The sequence below is a fragment of the Panthera tigris genome, chromosome A3, assembly GCF_018350195.1.
Source record: "Panthera tigris isolate Pti1 chromosome A3, P.tigris_Pti1_mat1.1, whole genome shotgun sequence".
Classification (NCBI taxonomy): domain Eukaryota; kingdom Metazoa; phylum Chordata; class Mammalia; order Carnivora; family Felidae; genus Panthera; species Panthera tigris.
In genome coordinates this window covers 118,260,618-118,278,173 of record NC_056662.1, presented here as the reverse complement: position 1 = coordinate 118,278,173, position 17,556 = coordinate 118,260,618, and the positions used below count along the sequence as shown (strand labels likewise).

The window sequence follows — 17,556 nt, the reverse complement described above, 5'->3', positions numbered from 1 at the left end:
TCAATCACCACCTGTCCAGGCCACCAGCTCCTGCCCGTCCTCCTTCCTCCTTCGGCCGCACCCGTGCATGTGCCACCGGCTCGGTGACCTTGATGTCATCTGCCCCCAGAAGATGGAGGAGAAAGAAGTATTTTTGCAATTGTGTGTGGACCTGGGGAGAGCGTTTCACCTCTCGTGGACTCAGTGTCCTCATCCGTAGAATGGGGATGTACCACCGTGCTTCACCCTCCTGCTGTGAGAAGCAAATGAGGCAGGGCACGCCAAGGGGCTTGTTGTTGTGTGCTTTGCATGAAACACACAACTAGTGGCGGGGGACACGTGGGGCTGGACAGTAGAATTGCTACAACCGTCCAATCTGCTTCTATTGTCAGCAAGCCAGGGAGGATATCCGAGGGGGCGGAGGGCCCAGGGCAGTGGCCTAAATACGGCATGAGGATTACCACTGGGTCCAGCTGTCCCGGCCTGGGCCGTGGGTGATCAGACAGCCCCTCCGGCCTGCAGGCTTCCCTCCGCGCTCCGGTCTCTGTCCTCTGGCTGAATAGAGATGCTGAGAGGACTGCCCTAAGCTCATGGGAGCCAAGAGGTGAATGTTAGCAGCGGGCAGGCCAGCCCCCCGTCAGGGATCTAACCTCAACAGGAGCTTCCTCAGGAGGCGGTGGGAGTTCAGAAGTGAGGCGTGGAAACGGTCTAGTCTGAAGCAGGAGGCCTGGGTTCCAACCTTGACTCGGCCTCTGACGGGCCCCGCGACTTTGTATGGGTCACGCGCTGCCTGTGGGCCTCTGTTTCTTCAGCTGCAAATGCCTGTCCACCCTCGGGAGGTGCAGCGAGGTGGTAGCCATTGAAAGGCTCTGACAAGGTGGATCAAAAAGTGCACCAGGAAGACTCCCGAAGTCCCGGTACAGCCTTCCCACCGGCCCGATCTCTTCTCAGTTGGACAGGCAGGTTCCAGTCTCTCCAGCTGTGCCATCCACCTGCCAGGGAAAAGGGCCTCTGGGACCCCTTCCAGCCCAGGCTCGGAAAGATGAAGCGGGATGGTCATTTATAGTAGCAGAGTTTTCAGTGGACGGAGTTTTCAGCCGACTCCCCTTGACCCTCTGCTTCCCCAGCTGTCAATTCGGATAATGACTCAGCGGCCAAGGCTGCTGGGAGAGTTGACGTGCAGGTGTCTCTGTGCCGAGCCACAGCCCTGGACCAGCCACAGGACAGCTCTAGGGGGGTCCTTCCAGAACCCTCAGGGAGGGGTGATGTGCCTAGACGTGACTGGCTGCCCCAGAAGCCACTCGGCATCCTAAGAAGTGGGGAGGAGACGCTCACAGAGATGACCAAGCGTCTTGGGCAGGGTCTCTCCAGGCGCGCTACACCCCCCCCCCCCCGCCCCCGAGGGGGCCTGGGTGTGCCTGTCTGGGCTCCAGGATTTGGCACTGGGGTCAAGAGCTCGGCAAAGCCCCCACAGTTTGTGATTCTTCTATTTGTTCTTTACCCAGAATTCCATGAGAAAGGAAGCCCCCGAGACCTCACTCAACGCGCCGTGCATGGGAAACGCACGATAACTATTATAGGGTAAATGGATGGAACCCGGTGTGAGAAGCCCGTTCATCAGACTGAGTCCACAAATGTGTCTTATCCGTGGGAATTTCTGCCTGGTAAGGAAATCAGCTGGACAAGGAGTGTCATTTCCCAGGGGTCCTCAGGGAGGGAGGGGCTCCCGGAGAAGCCTGGCTACGCTGGAGGGTGATGTGGGGACAGGAGGAGGGAATGAGCAGCACAGGAGCTCTGAGGACGCGAGCAGAGTGGAGCATTCAAGAGGCTGGGAGTGGGGAGCGGGAACATTCTGGGGGCAGCTGCTGCGTGTGGCATATTCTGAGACAGCAACAGTGAGGAGAGGCTGTCTTTGTAAAGCTTTCCTGAACGTCAGGAACGCAGGTGTTATTCCTGGGTAAAGATGACGGGCTGAACGCCTGCATCTATTTTCACTCTCTCTGACACCCACGAAAACTACTAGGAAAGGGAGTTTTTAGAGGCATCACCCACAGAAACAGAGAGAACACGAGAGAAGAGCAGCGCCTTGACACACACAGGAAGCAGGTGGGAACAGGATCAGTAACTGACCCGGCAGACAAGAGACAGCCCAACCCTGAGCCCACAGCAGGAACAGCTAGCAGCCTGCTCTGCATCCCAGGACCCTTGGAAGGCTCTGGAGCCGGAAGCACCTGGCCGCACTGGAAATTCATAGAGGTCGGGAAAGAAGGATCGATTGAAGATGTTGAAGGCACTGGAGTTCTAGAACCCTCCACTCGATGCCGGGTGGCTGGCCCTCCCAGCCCCTGCACAACACCGGGAAAGGTGTTCTCGGGAAAGACTTAATAGAGGCTTTCTGCACCGGTGATGTCAGCCACATTGAGACCCAGGGATCAAATAAATATCCGTGTGCTGAAGTCTGAGACCCCGGTAGCCCTCTCTGCAGAACTTTACCTCCATCCTCTCTAGGGAGACCTCAAGAAATAGCCCCCCTCGGCTCACCCTCCAGGAAAGCTCCCCGTCGAAAGCCCACGCAGGGACTCCAGCTTTGACCCCCTCTCTTCATTATGAGCAGACGATTTCCAGATAGCCAAGGAAGGCCTCTGACACAAAGCTGGAGACCCAAACAAGCCGGGGGAGAAAGCACCGTGGAGAAAAGATGGGATAAGACGTTGCGTCAACATCCTAGACCTGAACGAGTTTCCAGACCGAGCGGGTCCTCTGTGTTTCCTGTACACGGACAGAAAGGCCCACGCCAACTCACGTCACTGGGAATTTCAGAATACTGGGGCCGAAGAGAAGAGCCGACAAAGTTTCCAGAAAGAAAAACTCAAGTTACCAAAAAATAAATAAATAAATAAAATCGGGAAACGGAAAGGCTTTGGACTTCTCAGCAACAACAGCGAAAGCTAAAATGCACCCCAGTGCTGCTTTTCCAATTCCAAGGAAAACTGACAACCAGCCTGTAGTTCAATTCCGTGTAAACGCTCCATCAAGTGTGAGGGGAGAATAAATACATTATCACCTGGGTCAGGTGTAGGTATGGTGGCAAGACGTTTACCTCCGTGAACCTTTTAGGAGGAAGCTACTAGGGGATGTGCGTCACCAAAACAAGGGAGTACACGGAGAGAAATTTAGCCAAGAAAATGGACCGTACAGGGGCGCCTGGGTGGCTCAGTTGGTTGAGCAGCTGACTTCACGCTCATGGTTCGTGAGTTCGAGTCCCGCATCGCGCTCTCTGCTGTCAGCACAGAGTCTGCGTCAGATCCTCTGTCCCCATCTCTCTCTCTGCCCCTCCCCGGCTCATTCCCTCTCTCAAAATAAATAAATAAGTTAAAAAAAAGAAAATGGAATGTATAGAAAGCATCTCACTTCTGAAAGCCTTAGGGGAGACTTTCAGGTAATTGGCAGAGGTTTAGTGTGAACTTAATGATAAGTACGTAGGAGCATAATCAAAAGCAATGATTACATCCAGGAAAGACAAAAACAAAAAACGTGCAGAAAGGGAGAAGTAACCATAGCTGATTTCCTGGCTCAGCTCTGAGTAGCATATGGAGTCATAACAACGTATACACTGAATACTGATCCAATGGAAACATTTATATACCTACACTGGGAGGGTGGGGGATAGGAGCGAGGTGGGGGATGGACATGGGGGAGGGAAGAGCTAAGCCTCTTCTCTAGGAGGTCAAAGGCCGAGGTATGAAGAGGGGGCCATACAAGAGCCCTCTCCAGGGATATGGAGGCAAGAGCCAAGAATCAGCTGAGAGCTGCAAATGTTTGCTTCCAGAAAAGGGAAATGCGGGTAACCCTTGTAGGGCAACTTGACTCTTGGCGTGCATAAACAATTTTGATTTGAAAACTTACAAAAAAAAACCCTTTTAAATAAAAAAATACACTCCCATTCCTGCCCCCCTGCTACCCTGGTAGTTTCTCCAAAGTCTGAATAAGTATGAGGACTCTTCGTTTGCTGAAAGCCTTGGGAGTGGGTTCTTTGCAAAGTATTTGAAGTGGATAGGCCCAGCCTATAAGTGGGCATCAGAAAGGTTCAGAGAAACCGGGGGCAGAGAGAAACTGACACGGAGCTGGAACCTTAGGAGCCACACCCACAGGGCCTCCTGCTACCTCGGGCAGGTTTCCTAACCTCTCTGTGCTTACAGTGCAGAGTTGATGCTGGAGGCAAATGCAGAAGAGGCCAGGCTGTGCACACCCCACCTGCCGTCAGGAACCCGGGAGGGGGAGGCGGGAAGAGGCCCGAGAGCAGTGTGGTGGCCCCTTCAGTGTGCGAGCCTCCACCCTACTGGCTCTGAGACCCCGGGATCTCCCACAGGTCCTTCCACCCACCATCCTGGGCCCGGAAACCAGAAACCTGGGTCACACTGTGCCACTACTCATCCAAGTTTACAGAAAGCAAGATGGTTATTTACAAGAACAGAAACATTGAACTAATTCGCTTTCAAATACACCAAAGAAAGCCGCAAAGAGAAAACAGAAACTTCTGAGTGGAAAAGGGCCACTGTGTCCCCGTCCTCAGGGCCCCCCCCCACTCCCTGCCCCGCGGCCCTCGGCTGCCCAGGCAACTCTCTCGTCTTGTTCATCTGTTGATGGGCAGACCCTTCCCAATATTAACCAACCCACTTTTTCCACCAGTGAATCCAAGTTAAGAAAACAGAACTTTCTTCCCAGACCACTCAAGCCCCTGAGCCAAGTTATAGCTGTACCCGGAGCTCCCTGGGGCCCAATTCTCACAGCCTTTTCCAGAGATGTGTTCTGGGCAGTGTGAGTCAGACTGCTCCCATCCTTGGGCCCTGAGGACCCAGGGACACTCGGGCCCTCACCCCCCAGCAAGCCTCTCCTTGCTCATTTCGGGAAACGAGCCTCCCTCTGCGACCAAGATTGGAAAGACCTGGAGGGCAATTTAGTCCTCGATCCCCAAAAGCTAGTCTGAGGACCAGTGATGACCGGTGACGAAGTGCTTAATGACCAGGAGCAAAAGTAGAAACAGAAGCACAAAAAAGAGATGTGTACGGGAAGAACTGTTCTTGCTTCTGGGACTAGATCCTTCTTATATTTTTGATCTAGAATGAACACGTTTAAAAAATGAAATGATGGTGATTGTGGATCCCATCGTTTGTAAATGTCCTTACTTGGCAAAATTGGAAAGTTGGCGTCTCTAACAGTTCTTTCTCAAAAAGAGAAAAAAAAATTTTGGGGGGGTGGGTGGGGGGGGAGTTTTATCGGACACTGAACATCTAAAGTCTGGGACATACTATGGAGGTGGACACAGAAGACAGCAAGAACGAGTGCCAGGGCCAGAGCCACAGGCTCGGGAGGTGAGGAGGGAATACCCCGGCCACATGCTTGTCTGGCCCCGCTTCACACCCTTCGGTGACAGGGAACTCGTGCCCTCTGCACGCAACTCTACTGATTAGAAAGCGCCTCCTCATACTGTCACGAAACCTGTATCCTTAGACCCAGGTCTACGCCTGGGAGCACCTAGAGCCAGGCCTCTCACCTGCTTTGGAAAACGGGCTCTCCACGCGGCACCCCTCCCGCCCAGTCTCCTTTGCTTGGGGTCTATTTGCTTCCTCACACCCTGAATCATTCCCCCTGGGAAGTGACTGGCCTCAGATCACTTAACCAGCAAGCGAGTTCTAACCCAGCGGCAGTGGTCGGGTGTCCCAAATGTGTGAGATCGTTCTGGCTGTTCAGAACCAGCTGGAAAAGGAACAAAGAAACCAATGTGGGGGGGGGGGGCGGGCAGGGAACGATGCAAAAAAGTCCAGGGGATCCCAATAAACACTTCACATAGCTGCTTAGAAAAAAATCTGAAAGGATATAAGGCAAAAGAGTCATGACTGTCATCCCTTGAGGTGAGCTACCCTGACAGTTTGTATTGCATTTTGACTTTTCTCTTTTCTGGGATTTTATTTTTTTTTAACGTTTTATTTATTTTTGAGACAGAGAGAGACAGAGCATGACCGGGGGAGGGGCAGAGAGAGAGGGAAACACAGAATCGGAAACAGGCTCCGGGCTCTGAGCCATCAGCCCAGAGCCCGACACGGGGCTCGAACTCACGGACCGTGAGATCGTGACCTGAGCTGAAGTCGGACGCTTAACCAATTGAGCCACCCAGGCGCCCCTGTTTTCCGGTTTTTCTACAACAATCTGGTTTGTATTTGTACAATGGAGTAAAGCGATGGCCATTCAGAGGGAAGAGATAAGTAAAATTAAAGAAGTTTGATCCCAAGATCCCGTCTCAGTTCCCAGCCACTGTCCAGTAAAGTGCCTGGGGGTCTGGCGCTCCAGAGCGGCCTGGGCTGGTGCTCCCTGTGGGCAGCGGCTGCCTGCACACACCCCCACAGCCCTCCCACCACCGTGGGACGCAGACCCCAGGCCACCCTTCTGCCCCTCCTCTGTTCTCAAGCCTTGCAGTCTCTCACCCTTCACCTGGCTCCCTGCCCCGGAGACGGAAGAGAGCAGCGGACAGGGGGAAAAAATGGAGGGTGCGGAGGACTGTGGCTCGTCCCTGCACTTGTTACACAGCAGAGGGCACACACATTGTTTTGCAGACAGGGATTCATGCTTAGAGGGAGACGGCACAGGTGGAGTGATGGAGCCGGGCCCTGACCCGGCCCTCTGATGCCAGTGCGGCGTGCGTTCCTCTGGGGCTCAGGACAGAGCCCCCAGGCCCGCCTAGGGTGCTCTGGGGCCATGTGGAGTGCCAGCCCACGCGTCACCCCTCACTCTCCAAGCCGGCCCTCCATGGCTGGTCTTTGCCAGGCGCTCCCCCTGTGCCCCCAGGGCGCCTTGCAGACCCAGCGCTCAGTCAGCACTGAGCCAAGCCCTGATCAGAGCGGGGGCCCCGGTTGGAAGTGGGGTCAGAGCCAGCCAGGCTCTGCGGTCACGTAGCCCGAGCAAGTTGTTTCCCTCTTGGGGCTTCAGTTTTCTGAGGGGTAAAGCCGGGGCAGAGAGCATTTGGCAGTGATTCCCTGGTGGTGCCTGATTTTAAGGTTTCACCTTCTGATATTCTGAGACTGCCCGAGTGACACTGTCCCCCATCTGGGGAGCGGAGGGCACAAGTTTCCCATTCGGTCCCAGGGCCCGAGTGGATAGCCTCCTTCTGAGACACACCCCAGCCAGCGCATGTCTGGGTGTCTGAGCACACGCGTGTGTGTGCATGGGTGCGCGGGGGGGCGGTGGGGACGTGGAAGTGTGTGTGTGTCGGGGGTGAGGGGGTGGGGGTGTGTGTGCGAGCAGGGGGTACCAGAAGGACAGGTTCCCGTCTGCCTGGGCCAGACACACCCTCCAATTATTTCACCTTTTTGAGGATTGTGCTCCTTTCCTCTCCAAGACCCCGGCCCCAGCTCCCCCATCCTACTCCCCCCCTCACCCCCCTTCTCACTCCTTTGTTTTCTGTTCCTGCCTCCATGTCAAGCCCCAGCTCTGTGCTCTTTCTTGTTCTCTGCCCAAAACAAGCTCCCTCGCTTCGGAGATGCTGCAGAGCCCTAGTTGAATGTGTGTCCCCTCCACCTGTACAATCTCCTCCTTAGGACCCTACCCGAGTCCCCAGCCCTCTTCCAAGAGGCACCCACGGCTCTCAGAGCCCGTCTTGTTCCAGACAGAAGAGAAGACGGGCTCTCATCGCACAATGACAAATTCAAACCATTATTCTGCCGAGATCCGAATGAAAAATCGGGAAGACTGACACCGCCATGATTTGTTAACCCGACACTGCCTCACTACGCACTGCACAAATTTTAATTAAAAATCTTAGAAGTGATTGGGGAGCCCTTTTATTGTGACTCTCTGGCCTCTTCCAGGTGCTTTGCGGGGAAGGGCAGAGCCTTGTCACAGCAGGAACAAAAAACTCAAGGATGGTCCTTAAAAGATTGGTGGTGGTGGGCGGCCCGGGGGGATGCGGCGAGCCTTCGGGAGCATGTGCAAACAACCCCCAGCCACCCCCACCACTCCACCCATTTCACAGGTGGGGAGACTGAGGCACAGGGAGTGGTTTGTACAAGGACTCTGCTATAACAAGCACAAGATGTGTGTGTGTGTGTGTGTGTGTGTGTGTGTGTGTGTGTGTGTACTGGGTGTATGAGTTATGAGATTTGGCCCAGGAAACTGGGAAATCTAGGAGAAGATATGAACATCTGGCCCACCTCTCTTATTTATCAGGCTCTCACTCAGGGAGGATCAGCTAAATTCAGGGGGAGAGGATAAATGGACCAAGAACAGAAATGCACGTGTCCTTCTTTCCTGTAGTCACACCTGGAGATAGACGGAGGCAGGTTGGGATGACAGTCCCCGGGCTCCAAGTCTTGCTCCTGGCTTCTCAGGGAAGAAACTGAGAAGGTTCTCAGTCGTTCTAGAAAAGCCCTAGTCCAGTGAGGCAGCCTGAGCAGAAGAGAAGGGCTGAGGAGGGGGCTGGGAGAATGACCTGGGGTGGCACCCTGGTCTCCCCTAGGCCCGAATGATTCTGCAGGGGATCCTCGACCTTCCTGCTTATCTCATTTGGGGCATAAAAGAGAGGAGAGAGAGCTGGCTGGTGCAGGGTCCTCTGGTGGGGGAGGGGGCGTCAGGTAAATGGCCGGCAGGAAGCGGGAGGGGGGTGCGGTGCGGTGTTTAAGCTGAGGCTCAAAAGGGAATCACAAGCAGGCTCTGGAAGATCAGTCAGCAGAGCCAGGGGGACCTCAGCTAGGCCTGCCACCTTCACCGATAGGACCTGGAACAAGTGGCATTGCCCCAGTGCACCTCTGCCCCTCACCGAGAAATGGTGACTGTTGCCATGCCTGTCCTGCCTATGAGACTGATACAAGGATAGAGTGAGGCCAGATTCATATGAAAAGTCCTTGGGGGGGGGGGGCGCGCCTGGGTGGCTCAGTCGGTTAAGTGTCTGACTTTGGCTCTGGTCACGATCTCACCATTTGTGAGTTCAATCCCCACGTTGGGCTCTGTGCTGACAGCTCAGAGCCTGGAGCCTGCTTTGGATTCTGTGCCTCCCTCTCTCTCTCTGCCCCTCCCCTGCTCGTGCTCTGTCTCTCCCTCTCTCTCTCGAAATAAATAAACATTAAAAAAATTTTTTTAAAGAAAAGTGCTGGGGAAGCATGCCCTGCTGGGCCCGTGCCTGGAGGTCCAAGAGCCCCTCTGGAGATGTTACCACCAGACGGCCCACGGCCCACGGCCAGAGTGCCCTCCCCTCCCCCAGTGTCCTCCACCCCTCCATGGCCCCCAGTGGCACACCTCCCCCTGCCCCCATCCAGCACTCACCCTCAGGGCCGGCAGGGAGCTGACCTGGTTTGTGGTCAGTGTCGCCTCCTTGTAGTGCTTCCCAGGGGGACAGAGCTTCAGGAAGGTGTCATGGATGCTAAGAAGAGAGGCATGATGCAGGCTCAGCTCATGGACTGCGGACCGTGTGCCTCTGTCCCCCCGGGATCTCTGGAGGAAGGGGACTTACAATTGAGTGACATAGCAAAGGCAGTTAGACCTTTCATTCCACCCTTCTAGAAACATCCTTGAGGAGTCCAGGGTGCCCAGCACACAGTAGGGGGTGCAAAGATGAGCCGGGCATGAGGAAAGGTGTGTGAGTATGCTCTATAGCATGGAACATAAGCCACAGGTGTTCGTTATAGAATGTCAGAGCTGGAGGGGACATCTGTGGTCACACCGTCCAGTCCCTCACTTGCAGATGGAGAAGCCCGCAGGGCCTTGGGGAAGCCAGCGAGCAACCCCAAGCCATCTGCCCAGCCCGGCCCTTGGCCCTGAGAAGGTGGGTGTGGCTGAGTCAGTGTCTCTGTCGCAGGCCCATACTGTGCTGGAGGCTTTGCTTGTGAGGGGCAGGCAGAGGGCCAAGGGGCTGTGTGACCTTCGAGTGGGGGGGGAGGGCAGGAGCCCCAGGCCAAGAGAGCACAAGCCCTCATCCTCCCGCCCTCCTACCCCATCCTGGTCACAGGTCTTGGGTCTGTTAGGACGGGTGACCCAGAAAGTGGAGAGGAAATGTGGTAGCCTGGGACACAGCAGGCCCACACTCCAGTTCCTGCCCTGCCACTCCAGTGCCGTGACCTCGCCTTACTCTTGAGCCTTAGTTTCACCATCGGGAAAATGGGCAATAATGATATCTCTCTTGGGAGGCCAGGAGGCGGGGGTGGGTGTTGACATGATGGAGAGTGCAGGGCCTTCGTGTGACTGTGTGTGTGTGTGTGTGTGTGTGTGTGTGTGTGTGTGTGAGAGTGTGTGTGAGTGTGTGAGGGGTGGGGGGTTAACACACGCTGGTGAAAAACGGTCTCTAGAGCCAGACAGACCTGAGTTCAAGTCCTGACTCTGCCCTCTGGTAGCTCTGAGACGTTGAACAGGGTTCTGACACCACCTGAGCCCCAGTCTCCTCAATGTCACGGTGGGGCCAATCTCCCCTCACAAATATGTGAGGAGTAAACGGGAGGAGGTGTATAAAGGTCAGCTTGGCGTTGCGTAGGCCCTCAGGAGATCTCGAGCTTCTCCACACCCGTCTGTGCTCCTGTCCTGCAGCTCAGACACGCTGTGCCCTGCCTCCCAGAGCTCGGCCCCAGACCATGATGGTGGGTGCCCTCTAACCTGACCTGGGTCCCTGGGCCTGCCCTTTCTTCTTCCCCTAGGATCCTTCCTGCTCCAAAATTACCCTCTCTCCTCTGGTCCTTTCCTTCTCTTCTGCCCACCATCCAGCTTCTCATCTCGGCCGAGCGCTAGGAGGCAAGCATGTGGCCAAGTTAATCCCTACTCGGGAAAGTGACTAACAGCCCCTCACTGTCACCTGCAGGGTGTGTGGTTTGGTGACCCAAATGAACCTCTGATTGGTGGGATTTAGGGACATGTGACTAAGTGAAGCCTTCAGAGGGTGATTTTACAAGTGAGGATTTGCAGGTAGAGAAGAGGCCCTCCCAGGGCCCTGATTATGGTAAATGGAGGCCCAACACCAGGAGAACTGACAGCCAGGATCTGCTCCCCATCCGGCCTCTCATGTTTTCACAGCTCACCGACTGGGAAAATGTCCTTTAGATCCCGGCCGTGGGAGAGTAGAAAGAACATCAGCTGTGTCTGTGCTCTTACTGTTTTCCCACTGGCTGCCCAGGCGCGGCTCTGATCTCTATGGTGCCTCCCACCGCCCTTGCCCTCTGGCTTCCAGATGCTTCCAGATGGCTTTGGCCCAAGGGAGGCACCATAGGGAGACTGGAGGTAGTGAGAGAGCCTGGTGGGGTGTGTCCCCCTCCCCCTTCCAGCCTTGGCCGGCTCTGGTAGCATCTGTGTCTGTGTGATCCCTCCAACGTTCACTCAGCTCTGGCGCTTGACTGAGCCGTGGGCCTCGGGGGCAGTAATCGCTAGTCCCTGGCTGTTTCCTTCAGCCTCTGAGAGCAGACCCTTCACTACAAAGTCCCTTCAAAGACCCCAACTGAACGTATGATCTGTTTCCCCGCTTCCTGCTGGAAGGCTGCCAGATCAGTCAGGGGGACCCATTTGGACCCTGATCCCTCTCCCACTAGCTGTGTGATCTGAAGCAAGTTGTTCGACCTCTCTGAGCAGAGAGACCTAGGCTTCAATCCTGACTCTGCCGGATGGGGAGCTAATCCCCATCACTGGCCTTGTGCTGACTCATGTCAAGGGCCTGAAAACAGGAGCCAGACCGGTGCATGGCTATTCGTGAAGAACAGGCTCCATCAGCCTCGTAAGGGGCCATGAACTTGTCACCAGACACTTCTCTGAAAGTTCGGGAGGGAGCCGAAAAGCGGGGTACGGAAAAGGTGAGGGGAAACATTCTCCAGGAAAGCACGCGGGACACTAAAAGGCATCGAGGAGAAAAGGAAGGCCATCATCCCCGGAGGACCCAGTGGCCCACGAGGGGAAGGGACGGGGGGAGGGGGCAGCAGGAGCTGTCACTGTCACTGTTAGAACTCCAGCCTGAGGTGAGAACAAGCAGACTGACTTTCAGTAAGTTGTACTAATTTTTTAAAATTCTCTGAGGTCCCAGGGCGCCTGGGTGGCTCAGTGAGTGAAGCCTCCGACTTCAGCTCAGGTCATGATCTCACAGTTAGCGAGTTCCAGACCCGCATCAGGCTCTGCACTGACAGCTCAGAGCCTGGGGCCTGGAGCCTGAAGCCTGCTTCAGATTCTATTTCCCATTCTCTCTCTGCCCCTCCCCCTCTTGTGAGCACTCTCTCTCTCTCTCTCTCTCTCAAAAATAAATAAATAAACATTTAAAAAAAAAAAGAATTCTGAGGTCCTGCGCCATTATGGCGGGCGCCCAGGATGGACTGCTCCCTGGGTCCCCACGGGAGTGGCCCAAACCCCACAACGGGTTCTTCAGGCTGTGCAGCCCCCACCCCCAAGGATCCACCCCTACCCAGGTGTGAGTTCTTCGGCCCCCCCCCCTTCCCCGAGCTCCCGAGCTTTCTGGCGGGGAGGGCTGCTGTGGGGAGGGCCTTGCCCAGATTTCATGCCATCCCAGGCCTCCGAGTGGGTGGGCTGCCCGCAGATGAATCGTGGCTGCATCTCAGCTGCCACAAAACGTTCTCCTCCTCCAAATATGGATCAGCCGGCTCTAAATGGAACTCTGAATTAATCACTAATGGACTCAAGAGTCAAAGCCATTTGAAAAACTCACACATTCAGCCTGCCAGAAATCAAGGAGCCCATGCTGTGGCTCCCTCCCAGACGAGGGGAGGGGCCGTCGGCGGGCTCAGAGGCTCCAAGACAGGGGAGACCAGCCCTGCAGCTCACACTCTGCGGGACCTTGGACCTGCCACAATCCCTTGTTGTGCCTCAGTTTCCCCTCTGTAAAATGAGAGACTCAACGATCCCTCCCGCCCCCAGCGCCCTCCAGTTCGGGCATCCTACGGCTGCTTCTGTACCTTTCTCTGCACCCTTGCCTCTGAGGCCCTCTGTAGTGGTGTTCAACTGGGTCCCACGTTAGAAACCTGTGGAGACTCTGTGAAAGGACCCGGGCCCACCCCTAGAGGCTCTCATTCAAGGCCAGGGAGGGGGCAGGACCTCTAAGTCCCGCGAGCTCTCGTGTTCCTCTTGTCCAGGCAGGACTGAGAACACGGCTCCGTTGCCAGTCTCCACATCTACTCTTTTCCTCTGGGCTCAGCTCCCCGGGCCATGGGGTCAATAGTTCTTTGCCCAACAGCACAGCCTGCAGGTATTTTATAAATAGCCCTATCTTTAGCCTGAAAAGGTGGCTTTTATGGTCTGCTCCTTTCAAGCTGTGTGGCTTGGGCAAATCACTTCATTTCTCTGAGCCAGTTTCTTCATTGCAAAAGAAAAAAAAAAAAAAAAAACAGAGAGAGAGAGAGATAATAATAGCATGAAAATAACAGCTATACCACACAGTCAACACTGACCCACGTGCCGGGGGACTGCTCTAACCCCCTGACATGCATTCGATCACTTAATTGTCCTAATAACAACCATGCAGGGTTAGGTTCCAGGACTTGATATCATGCTTTTTGTAAGTGTGGGAACAGGTTGAGCAAAGGCTCAGCAAAGGTAAGAAATGTCACAGAGCTAGAAGGTGGCAGAGCTGAGTCTCGAACGAACGCAGGCCTCTGGCTTCAAGGAAGCAAGCTTGTAACCACTCTGCCTGCTGACCTTCTGGTGCCCCGGGAGGACCAGCGCTAATGGCCAGGATGGGGCCTGGAGGCTAGAAAGTGTTGGGCACTCAGGGGCGCTAAGAGGAAAGAGCGGCCTCATGGCAGGGGCTGGGGGCAAAGCTTCAGGCTCCCAAAGCGGACCTACATGCAGCCCGAGGTCATGACAGGAGAGGTCACTGAGGGTTACAGAGTAATCCAAACTGCTCAGACGGAGGCGGGCCGACCTGGGCTCCAACCATGGAGGTCAAAAGGAAGCCACGCGTGCCCTCTTCGGCTCAGGCCCCAGAGGCAGAGTCCGCAGCCACAGCTGCAGATAAGAGCCTGCGAGGGCTGGTGCACCGAGCCCAAAGAGACATCTGGAAGGCTTCTCGGGGAGCAATTCAATCAGAAGTCAGGGAGGGCTGACCTGGAACTGAGGCTGAAAGGGACTTTCTCTTTAAAAGACCAACGAGATGAGATAGAAAATCCCCACAGGCTAGAACTTAGGGTGGACAGACCCCTTCCTGGAAGCCAAGCCCAGGCAGCCTGGCACAGGGAAGAGGCGGGCTCGAGGACCAGAGCCTGTCACATGTGGTCTGCCCTCCCAGTGTGCATCCCCTGCAGATCTGGTGACCAGGCCTCTATGGCCTATGCAAGTCACAGGTAAGAGCGTGGGAACATACTAGATGAGGCAGAGCCACCCTCTGGAGGTTACTCCTGTCTGGTGGTGTCCTGGATACTTTTTTTCAAATGCACTGATCTATCCAACTGCATTGCCATCCGGGCCGCATTTCTTTGTCACATTAGTAGGAAAATCACAACACGTCTTCAGAGGCCACATAGGAAAACTGTCTAAAAGTGACTGGGGCTTAGTCTAGCCAACTTGGCCACTTTCTCCGGTGCCGTCGGCTTCCTAAGCCACTGCAAGTGCCACTGGGTGTCCGTGTCAAAGCTGCCCCTTCGCTTTCCAGACAAGGCACCGACACTAACACTGATACGGTCAGTCCTCCAGGTCCCCTCCGGCAAGCTGACCTCTGATCGCCGCGTGCACGCTGTGTGTGTCCTTCCAGAGATCTTCCCTTTGTGTGTGTGTATGTGCATGTAGAACCTTATGTTTTACAAAAACGGAAGTACCCTGTATATACCAGTCTAGTTTACCAGAGGAACACAGTTTCCTTACTAGTTTTAATGGAGCGTGTCCTCCAAAAGCTTCCTCAGACAGCATGCATAAGAGGTACTTTTTAAAAATAATTTGCATGTCAAAAAATAGTCACTTCACCTTCACTTTTGATTAATAGGTTAGCTATGACTTAATTCTATATTGGGATTTTTTCCTTATAATTTTGAAGGTCTTGGGGCGCCTGGGTGGCTCAGTTGGTTAAGCATCTGACTCTTGACTTGGGCTCAGGTCACAATCTCACAGTTTGTGAGTTTGAGCCCCACATCGGGCTTTGCACTGACAGCGTGGAGCCTGCTTGGAATTCTCTCCCTCCCCCTCTCTCTGCCCCTCCCCCGCTGGCTCGCTCACTCTCTCTCTCTCTCCTCTCTCTCTCTCTCTCAATAAATAAATAAAAAAGCTTTAAAAAATAATAATAATTCCAAAGGTCTTTAGCTGCTGTCTTCCAACCTTTCCAAGTCCCAAACCATTCTGATTCCTGGTCCTCTGTATGTCTTTCGTCTCCGTTTTTTTCCCTACAGAGGTTTTTAGGCTCTTATTATCTCTGGTGTTCTGAAATGTTATGATGACATGATTTAACGTAGGCTTTAAATTGTTCCCTTCAAATAGCTAGTGTCCCTCAGCTTCCAGTTCATACCTAACAAGTAGGGCTCAAAAACGCTGACCCGGAGCTCGTCCCTGCTTATCACTGGGCCTGGCGGCCCTGAGGCTGGAGCCTGTGTGCTCAGCTCTGTCCAGATGGTAAGCACCTCTCTTCTGCTGGGCGGGGGAAGGGGTGCTGAGCGGATGGGAGAGCAAGAGAAGGAGTCACATGGGACTTCCAGTCAACCTTCTGGGCCTGGACGGAGCACTTACACACCAAGCCAGTCACTCTCTCTGCAATCTGATGAGGAGGGCGCCTGCAGCCTCTCCATGCTGCATGACGCTTGTCTTTGGCCAGGAGCCTTCCCTGCTGGACAGCAACCCGCATGACAACAGGGACTGTGGGCTGTTCCCCATTATGCTCCCAGGGTCCTCACAGGGCACATTCCAGGCCCTGAAGAGAGGCTTGGAGAGGGAGCCTGGGCTCAGAGCGATTCAGTAATGCATCCAAGTTTATCCAGCCAGGCTTCCGACCTGTTTCCTAAGTCCTTTCTTCCTTCCCCCCATCACCCCGAGGAGGCCCTGTCCACTTCCGTGATTATGTGAAGAAATCCTGCGTTGGATCCCATAGTGACTTAACGCCTGAGGTTTCACTCAACTCAAGCTGGGCCCTGGGAATCACGGTGTCAGCTCTCCTGACTGGGGTCTGTCTCTGCCCGCCCTGTTCCAGCCTCAGCTCCGGGGCTCCACAGCACTGGGCAGGAACCACACTCAGGGACGAGCACGGGGCTGTACCAGGATGAGACCTCAGCTCAAGGGGAGGAAAGGGGCCCCTCTACTCACCACAGGATTTCATTCCTGGTCAGGAAGGTCAGGGCCTACAACAAACCACAGAGAGATGACCTGCCCACTCCGTCCAGCCCTACCCCGGCCCCCTGCAGAATGGGGATCTTCAGGGACTGGGAAGGAGAAGCCCATTTTCTCATCCCGTAGCTGGTGAAATGGAGGCACCCCAGCCCTCTGCAGGGGACGCCCCCAGTGGTGGCAGAGGAGAAAATGGTGCCCTTCTCTCCTCCCCAGGCTCTGACAGCATGGAGAGAGGATTGAAGCCACAACTAAAACCCTGGGCTCTGGAGCAGGAGACAAATGGGGGAGGGAGCCTCAGAGTACTGGCCAGGGCTCACATGGACGCAGGTTCAATGGCCACCACATCCTTGCCTGGGAAACTCTCCACCTGCTTCGGGAAGCTCCCCGCTCTTCCCAGAATCTCCTGGCCGATCTACCCACCTGGTATTCTTCCAGGTCCTCCCAGTGCATCTGGTGCCTCAAACATTGCCCCATGCCAACCCCCCCTTCTCTGTGCTGCAGTAGGACCACAGCCCCAAGGGCCCAGCAGGTAATGTGACCAGGTGATCCGGTTGCCATGGTGACCTACATTCCACCTTCTGCCCATTCTACTCGACTGAGCCTCTGAGTGGGCAAAGAAACAGATTCTTTGGGTTCCCAAGACTAATAGGCTTCACCCGCCTTACACCCAAACGACAACCAGAAGGCAACCCACTGGCGGGGTTGAGAGTCATCCCGTTGGCTCAGGAGTCACACCGGCTGGGTTCAAACCCCAGCTCTGCTACATGCTGACAAGACATGTGACCTTGGGCTAGGTACTCAGCCTCTCTGGATCTTACTTTCCTCAACAGTAAAACGAAGGTGATAATTGTGGGATTCTTGTGAGGATTATTTGAGTTAATACAGGTAACAATGTTGGCACGTTATAGGTGCTCAATAATCTTAGTTAGCTATTAGAACCACATCCCAAGTACGGTGCCAAGTGTGGGGACATAGTGATGAATAAGCATAGACCCCGACCTCAAGAAATGACTGAAAGAGCACAGAAAAGGGCATTCTCTGCCATCAGCCAGGGTCCCTTCAGGAATAGAAGGCACGCTCAAATCAGAATAACTTGAGGAGGAAATTAAAAATAGAACTACCCAGGGGCGCCTGGGTGGCTCAGCCGGTTGAGCGTCCGGCTTCAGCCCGGGTCATGATCTTGCAGTTCGTGAGTTCAAGCCCCGCATCGGGCTGTGTTGTCAGCACAGATTCTCCTGCTTCAGATTCTGTGTCTCCCTCTCTCTGCCCCTTCCCCGCTCATGCTCTGTCTCTATCTCTCAAAAATGAATA

The 17,556-nt window shown here is 54.7% G+C and overlaps 1 protein-coding gene across 3 annotated transcripts in view; it reads right to left on the bottom strand.

Moving 5' to 3' along the window:
- The window catches only part of CIB4 (calcium and integrin binding family member 4), a 50,460-nt gene extending 33,672 nt beyond the window's left edge, over positions 1-16,788 (bottom strand). The window contains exons 1-4 of one of the 3 annotated variants that reach the window (XM_042982329.1): positions 16,666-16,753; positions 16,222-16,256; positions 10,676-10,739; positions 9,292-9,388 (exon numbers count right to left, since the gene is read on the bottom strand). In XM_042982329.1, coding sequence (XP_042838263.1) covers positions 9,292-9,388; positions 10,676-10,739; positions 16,222-16,234 — 174 coding nt within the window. In that variant the 5' untranslated portion in view covers positions 16,235-16,256; positions 16,666-16,753. Of the gene's footprint in view, positions 1-9,291; positions 9,389-10,675; positions 10,740-16,221; positions 16,257-16,665 lie in introns of all 3 variants that reach the window. The other 2 variants (XM_007088924.3, XM_042982330.1) reach the window with 2 other exon arrangements.
- Positions 16,789-17,556: the final 768 nt, after the last annotated feature.